Below are 8,146 nucleotides of genomic sequence, written 5' to 3' on the forward strand. Positions count from 1 at the left end.
GTAAAGGATTTACTTTTACCCCTTCTCTTTATTCCTTACACTTTATGTTTATACGTCACATGATGCGGAAAAATAAAGATAAAAGAGTATATCTCATTGTAGGAAAAAATCCATCAACGAATGCGTAGATTGGTAGGCTGATGGCATTCTATTTTGTTAATACATCCACTGATGAAGTTCGACCAAAAAACAAATATAAATAAAGAAAAAAAAATCCATCAACGAATGCATAGGTTGGTAGACGCATTGCTATTGCAGTCTCCACGTATTGTAGTTTGCGACCATACACAATATGTAAGTGGAGTTGGTGTCAATGGGTCCAATTGGGTTTTTTCCTTAAAGCATGATAAGGGACGACGTGGACCGCACATGCATCATCGTACCGGCTAGGGAAAAGTTGTGGACCTTAATTTCATGATATGATGTAAGTTTTTTTTTTTTTTTCCCTTCAAATATAGAAATAGATTAAAGTCGAATAGAAAGGTTTACATCTTGTGCTAGAATATTAAATAGAAAATCCGGGCCAATACAATCTCATAAAAAAAGTACGTCTCTCCTTAAACACATACTTCGCCACCGAATGAGCAACACAATTACTCTCCCTAGACACAAACGCGAACATCACCGATGTCAACCTTCGCTCTAGAATCTCAATGTCACCGAGAATGCATTCAAAGCTGAAATCATGAGACACCTCCTTCTTGAGCATCTGGATGACCACCTTAGCATCCGATTCAATGATATGGTGTAAGTTAGGTGCATGGTTTAATTTTTCATTGACAGTGACACGTGCTACTTTTACCCAGAGATGCAAGTTATTTACGTTCTAATTTTCATGCATGCTGGAAATTTTTCTTGGTAAATTCTTAGAGGGTTATGCGTACAAAAAATTAAAGAATGAATAAAACATTTATGATTTAAATAAAATATTTATGATTTACTATCCCCTTCAAACGATGGAAAGTTGCAATTGACCATTTACTGGAAATATGTTGTACCCTTACATGACGGCGTAAGTTCGCATTCCGTCAGTGTCTAAATCTAACTTACTAACGCTCTATTAAGAAAAAAAAAATAATGGAAAGTTAAATGTTCAAAAGAATATAGCTGGATTCATCCTACATAGCTTGAATATAGCAGTGTTGGTTGCTTCGAGTTTTTTGGGTAAAGTACAAAAAACTACCTCAACTATTGGTGTCACGACACTTTCATACCTCATCTTTTAAAATTGACAATGTCATACCTCATCTTACGAATTTGTGCTAATGTTATACTGTTCGTTAACTTGGTGTGAATTTCTCAGTTAAATGCTATGTGGCTTGATCCGGAGCCCATTTTCTATTAAAAATTTATTAAAAACTAAAAAAAATCATTTAATATTTTTTTAAATATTAAAATAATAAAAAAAAGTAAAAAAAAAAAAAAAAACCAACACTCAATCCTTCCCCTTCCCCTCCCCCCCCCCTTTTCTCTCTTCTCCCCATCTTCATCTTCTTCCCCCTTCCTACAACTGCAACCCAGAAAAAAAAAAGAAGGAAAAAAAAAACCAATTTGTCTTCCCGTTCCCCATCCCCTCCCAACCCCCTCTTCTCCCCGCAACCACTCTCCGCACCCAACCTCCCCACCTTCACACCCACCCTCTGCACCCAATTTCGCACCCACTACTTGCAACCCAAAAAAAAATAAAAAACCCAGATCCCATTGAGATGGAATCGGGAAACCTTCGCTAGGCCGATTCCGAAGGTTGAGAACCTGGGTGCGAAGAAAATGGGGGGAATGGGTGTAGAGGGAAGAGGGTGGGTGCGGTGGGGGGGGGGGGGGATGGACAAACTGGGTTTCCTTTTTTTTTCTTTTTTTTTTTTTTTCCCTTCACTCTCTTCTTCTTCTTCTTATGCAGGTTGGGTAAGGGGGGAAGAGGGACGAACGAACTGGGTTTTTTTTTTTGGGTTGCAGGTAGTGAGTGCGAGGGTGGGTGCGGGTTTAGGGAAGATGGGAAGGGGGAAGAAAGGAAGGGGGGTCGGGGAAAATCGCTAGTGGGGGGGGGGGTGGAGAAGATAAATTGGTTTTTTTTTTTTTTTTTTCTGGATTGCAGGAAGGGCGCTGCAAGGGGAAGAAGATGAAGATGGGGGAGAAGAGAGATACCCAGGTGGGGTGGGGGAAAGGGGATATGATTTTTTTTTTATTTTTTATCTTTATTATTTTAATATTTAAAAATTATTAAATGATTTTTTTTAGTTTTTAATAATTTTTTAATAGAAAATGGGTCTCGATCAAGCCACTTTAGCATTTAACTGAGAAATAAACGACCACACGAACAGAAGGTATAACATTGACACAAAATCTAAAGATGAGGTATGACATTGTCAATTTTAAAAGATGAGATATGAAAATGTCATGACACCAATAGTTAAGGTAGCTTTTTGTACTTTACCCAAAATTCAAATATTCAAGCTATGGAATATGGATGGATTTGATCTACAAGTTTCATACTTCTCGATACATTCCACGATGCTACTCAACATTCCAGACTAGGTACTAAAATTTGAAAACTAGTGCCAAGTACAACAAATCGTCCCAACTGATACCTAAGCTTTACATCCCTAATCTGAGAAGCAAACTTTAACCACTTCCGTTGTGCGCGGCCTAAGTCACGGGAGCCAAAGCTAGCTTCTCAAAATCACTCCGAGAGCTCTGAATGCCTTCATTCATGGAATCCATATGCATTTTCAATCTAGCAATCTCATGGTCTTTGGCCTCCATTTCCGACTTCATTGATGCATGTTTATCCTGCAACTCGATTATTTTCTTCGCAATATGCTCAGCGTCTTCGACAAGTTTGGTCTTCTCATGAGAATGCTCCATGATCTTGTGTTCAGCGTCTTTTGACTCAACCTGAAACCGTCCGTGCCTGTCTTTAACAGACAGCAGATCATTCACCCGCCCACGCAGAACTGTAACATTAAACCCATACTTCTCCAAGTCAAGAAGACTCTCCAAAATGCTACCCAAAACATTTCGATGATCGTCGAACCGCAGCCTGGATATTTTATCCGCCAGACTGGAAAAGGTTATCATGTTTCCAATTGCTGAACCCTCGCGGTACTCCTCTTTGCATTCAATCAAAGGCCGGAAATGAGGATTTTGGGGAAACTTTTTGAACACTTCCAATGTTTCAATAGTCTTCCACACAGGGGAGCTCTTAACAAATGGAAACTCTTGCTTCTCCTCTGTCCCATTGCCACTGACTGCAGCAACTGCAGGAGATTCCGTTGCTAACTCGACTCGTCTTTTTCTATCACTATGCTGGTCGACATTCATATCAAGGGATGGTCCTAGAAAAGAAAAACATATATAGTCAAACTAATTGCTACAACAGAAGAATAAATTAATATATGAAGCAACTTACTTGATTCACCCACGCTCGCAGAATGCTGCATCCCTCCAAACCACATGGATAGAGGTCTGTCATCATCATCTGCATTCTCGGATGCTATCAATGAAGCTTCATTTATCATGCACCTTCCAGGAAGTTCAGCCGTTTTTCTTTTAGAGGCATCTTGTGCATCTAAACAAATTCCAGAAAGCGTTGCAGTTCAAGGGGGGGAAAACCAAGGTCAATAGAATAATAAGAAATATTTTGGCTCTAATTCTCACTGACAAAGTTGTTATACAGCAAATAGAAAAATGTTTAGCTACACTACCTTGTTGACATTAAATTGTGTGCAAATGTGAAAATAGCTAATTCTTTTCTAAGTCTCGAATTTCCAGAAATGCTTTTCAAGTTCTGGTTTGCTTCATGTCATTCCTTAATGCTTTTCAAGTTCCTTACCCAAAACTTATACAACATACTCAGTTTATCCTTTATACTGAAGAGTGATTGTGCTTCTTATATGTTGTTTTTCATTTAAACTTTGTTGTTTTCTTCAACGAAAAAGTTGAGAAATTCCTCACTGATAGGCTGAAAATGAAATCAAGTTGCACAATCTCAAACCTGTAGGATCCGTCCCTCTCAGCACACACAAAGCAGCTTCCTCAGGCATCTGATCATTTGCAACATTTTTGCCGGCGACATTTCCTGAAATATTCTGCCCCTTCACTGCAGTTCAAAACCATGGTTAGTTACCCGAGAATTCATCGGTCAAGGTAACAACTTTTTTCTTTAGGGATAAGCTGGCCTATAGGTTTACTAATAGCTCCACATATGTTCCATCTCATTTCAACTTGAACAATGTTATCCTTATGTATTTCCCCACTTGTAGCATGGCAGTATAAGGAGGATACCACTGGTTCAACTCATATTTGAGTAGTCATTATATCGCAACTTGGTATTTCTATCATTTGTGAAAATAAATAAATACAAATAACTGTCCAAAATTGCCCTGCAATTGTCCATCCATCCTCTTCCAACAACTTAATAGGATGTTAGACAAGCATCTGCATGATTCCAATACAATATCAGGTTCACATGGGATCGCATTTTCACCCAAATCATTCTTTCCCTAATTGCAAAATGTAGGATTAACATTCAAATTTTAACTAGATGGACCAAATTGACACAAATATGATAATTAAATGGTTGACATTGTTCAAATTAAAACCAAGGGGACCCAACTAAAATACATTGAAAAGCAAGGGCTCAAAATGGACTTTGACCAAATCCAGAATATCAGACAAAGAATTTAGTTATAAGGAATTTTTACCTCCTTCTGAAGCTCGTGATCTTATGACCACCAACTTTCGAGGCCTGCCTCTCTTCCTTTTATGACTGCTTCCTCCAGCTGGTTGCTGCTTAAATTCCTGCTCAAATACAGACAAACACCCATAGGCAATACCATTGTGCGGAAAAACAAAAAGTACACAAAAGATAACTTTTCACTGAGGACCTCTCACTCCATGTCCATGATTATACCATGTCTGGAAAAGTAACCAGGCTACGGAGCAGGTTAGCCAAAATTGAATCACTGCCAAGTTCAGCTGACATAACCTGGGTGTTAATAGCTTATTTTAGAGAATATCCAAAGTTGCCATTGTTGATAGCTAAAGTCCCTAATGTCTTACGTTCCTCACTTGTCATAATTGAATGAAATATTAGATAAATAATTAAATAGAAACTTCATTCCTATGAAACTAGTTTTTTTTTTTTTTTCACTTGACTTATATCCTTTTCTCTTTAGTGATTTGTGATTTGACTCATCAAATTAAAAACTACTCACTACTCCTAAACCTTCTTTTGACTAACTGTGTCAATTTTTTGTGTATTGCCTACCATGCTTTTTTCTTTTGCAGGATCATTTGCACTCTTCCTCTGATCTTTCACTTGCAACTCTAGATCAGGTAGCTGAGCCGGTATTTCAGCCAGTGAACCCTCCTTGCCCTTAGTTGTTGACCTAATAGTTTGAGGCCCTTCAGCTTCTTTAATATTACCCTCCTTCTGAACATTTTTTCCAGCCAAAGGAACACTTGCAGACTCTTCCTTACCTGCAAATAATCCATAACCAAATTACTCTCAAATAGGAAACTAAATCAGTGCAGGGTCTACTGATGAACATATATCCCCTTTTCTCTCTTTTGGCTAGGCAGTGCACAGATATACCCTGAAAATTATGAAGAACCAGGATGTCTTTCAAATAAGAAGCCTAACCAGTGTGCATGGTCTACTGATGAACATATATACCCTTTTTTCCCTCTTTTACCTGCGTCTGGGGTCAATCGACTTCCAGCATGAGATTTTGTGCGCCTTCCTTTACTTGCTACGGGATGAATCCACTGGCTATTCACTTCACCGTCATTCTCTTGCTTAGTCTTCTACACATAAAGAATATGTTGATCTTAATTCATAAACACTGGTTCCTGGGAAAACAAAACCGAAATGGTGACTTTCATCATTGCCCATCAAGGAAGGGGAAGAAAGACAACATTCCGTCACATGTAGTTTACTCAGGATCCTTTTTTGTTCCTTTCTATTTCATGTTTTAAGACATAGCATTGCTACTAGTCACTGTAATCAATCATTTAGGCCCAAGAAAAATGTGTGTGCATGTGCGCATCCTCTGTGTGTGTCACCGATTTCATGGAATCCACAAACATCATGTCATGAATGGCAAGTTGCATCACATGAATGATACAATCAAATAAAGGTTAAGAAAAGACATTCAACTCACGACATTATTTTTCCCAAGCACGCTCTCTGTTTTAAAAAACTGATGGCGTACAACAGGTTTCCTTGTGCGTCTTGTTCCCTTAACTCCTGTGCTCAGTTGAGGTAATTCCTGAGGCATTTCTTTATTGTCGGGCATTTTGCTCAATTGATGTGCTGTAGCGGATACTGTGGGCTCAGCAGCTTTGTCGTCCTTTAACTTTTTAACTGGACGCGAGTCTGTAGCACTACCATTACGAGCTAACATCTTTTTGCCCTTGATGCTTAGTGGATAACTTGGCTGCTCTGTTAAATTCTTCCCTGTATTGGTTGATTCAGGATTCTCCTCTCCAACACTCGAATATTCTAGTTGAGTAGCCACTTGAAGATTGTTAGGATCTTTTTGAGCAGGCAACTCATGCTCTAATTCTTGTGGAGTATCTGAAGCAGCCAATACATCCTGGAACGAAATTAAATTGATTATTTACCAACAAATAAATCTAATCCCTGAAAGACACTGGCTAAACTTCAACTAAATCAAGAACTAAGTATTTTGCTTTGGCATACTTCATGACCATTAACCAAAACACAAGTGATTACTGTACATTAGGTCGTATTCTACAGGAGGCATCATTGCATATATAAAAATGTAGTAAGGCTCTTTTTTCCATTGTATGCAGAGTGATTTCTCCCAAAGTACTACAAAACAATATTGAACCTTTCCTTAATTGAGATATCAATAAACCCCCCCTCTCTTCTCTTCTCTTTTCCACACAGAAACATTAAATAGAAAAGGGATTATAAGTTCAATGCTCCAACCTATTGTCATCTTATCTCGGAGAAGCTAGTTCCCTAACCTTAATCCTATGCTTAAAATGACGTTGCACATCCTCTCAGCCAGAACATTGGATGGAAACAACACCAGCCCACCTAGAAAAATCACATAAGTGGGAGGGCAAACATGCTGAAAATCTACAGCATCTTTCTGAACCCTAGCATCTGAACTATCATAGTTCACCAGAGAGGTATTATCCTCATTTTCTTTTACAACAATTGCAGGGAACCAAGCATCAACTAAATTTTCCAGAAAATTAATCGATAACACATTTTAATTCTTAGCTGCAAGTGATAAATTCACGAACACACGAAGCCTATGAAACCCACAAACAACTGCATTTTGTCATTAACTGAGTTCAGAAACCTATCAAAAGAACCCACTAGAAACAAGAAAGGGGGAAGAGCGTAGCAGTTACTTCCCTTCAGATAATTTCATTGCATAGACCCATAAGTGTCGAACACATAAGCGTCGAATGAATTGATCAAATTCCAAAACAAAGCAAGACTACCGATCTCATTTACGAATATCTTCAGACTTTTACATGCATGAGTACAACAACGTTAGCATCCAATAGAAACAGAAAAAAAACCATGCTAATGCACCAAAATTATGGAAACGAAAAGAAAGAAACGGCAGATTATCTTTAAAAGGAAAGAAAGAATTAGCAATTACCTGCTTGTTGGGCCGAACCCATTCGCCATTAACCCAATCCTGATGCAATCTGAGACGTTCTTTCTGAAATTCGATCAAATCCGGGGGGTTCGTGAAGACAACGCGGTACTTGGAATTGCTGTCAAGAGCCTCCCCTACGACCCCAGTCCACCACCCATCTCTGTAATCCGCATCCACAACATCTCCCACATAGAAATTCCGGTCGGCGAGCTGCGGCGGCGTCGGCCTCAGGTTCACCGAATCGACGTACTCCTTGAGCTGCTTAGACCCATCTTCCGTGACCAAGTTCTTGTACTCGACCAAGGCCCTCTTCCTCTTCTTTGAGGAGGAATTTGTGGGGCTTGTGACAATGGTGGCTCTGAACCAGGCGCCTTTGAACCCTTCCTCGTCGCTCTTCACTTCTACTTCTGTGCCCACGCTGAACAATTGGAGCTGCTCTTCTTCTTTGACCTCCGTGCCCGCCATTTTTGTTGGATGGCAAAAACCCTAAAGTAGGCCTC

The 8,146-nt window shown here is 39.2% G+C and overlaps 1 protein-coding gene across 3 annotated transcripts; it reads right to left on the reverse strand.

Annotated features, from left to right (window-relative positions):
* Positions 1-2,434: 2,434 nt before the first annotated feature.
* LOC137740239 (DUF724 domain-containing protein 3-like) lies at positions 2,435-8,146 on the reverse strand. Of its 3 annotated transcripts, none has more exons than XM_068480085.1 (9): positions 7,647-8,146; positions 6,162-6,596; positions 5,694-5,802; positions 5,267-5,478; positions 4,910-4,984; positions 4,701-4,797; positions 3,992-4,096; positions 3,407-3,565; positions 2,435-3,332 (listed from the first exon to the last, which is right to left on the reverse strand). In XM_068480085.1, exons 1-9 carry the CDS (start codon positions 8,109-8,111, stop codon positions 2,644-2,646), a joined length of 2,346 nt encoding a protein of 781 aa, XP_068336186.1. In that variant the 5' UTR covers positions 8,112-8,146; the 3' UTR covers positions 2,435-2,643. The 3 variants fall into 3 exon arrangements, with proteins under 3 accessions (XP_068336186.1, XP_068336185.1, XP_068336187.1); XM_068480084.1 differs by having other exon boundaries at positions 5,694-5,805; XM_068480086.1 differs by lacking the exon at positions 4,910-4,984 and having other exon boundaries at positions 5,694-5,805.

This window comes from Pyrus communis, chromosome 7 (assembly GCF_963583255.1).
Source record: "Pyrus communis chromosome 7, drPyrComm1.1, whole genome shotgun sequence".
In the NCBI taxonomy this organism is placed as follows: domain Eukaryota; kingdom Viridiplantae; phylum Streptophyta; class Magnoliopsida; order Rosales; family Rosaceae; genus Pyrus; species Pyrus communis.

Excerpts from the sequence above, each read along its gene's own strand:
- LOC137740239 (XM_068480084.1), bottom strand. The coding sequence starts at position 8,111 with ATGGCGGGCACGGAGGTCAAAGAAGAAGAGCAGCTCCAATTGTTCAGC. Across the intron at positions 5,806-6,161 it reads TGCTTGGGAAAAATAATGTC|AAGACTAAGCAAGAGAATGA; the intron begins GTGAGTTGAATG and ends CTTTATGTGTAG. Across the intron at positions 3,333-3,406 it reads TGCGAGCGTGGGTGAATCAA|GACCATCCCTTGATATGAAT; the intron begins GTAAGTTGCTTC and ends TTTCTTTTCTAG.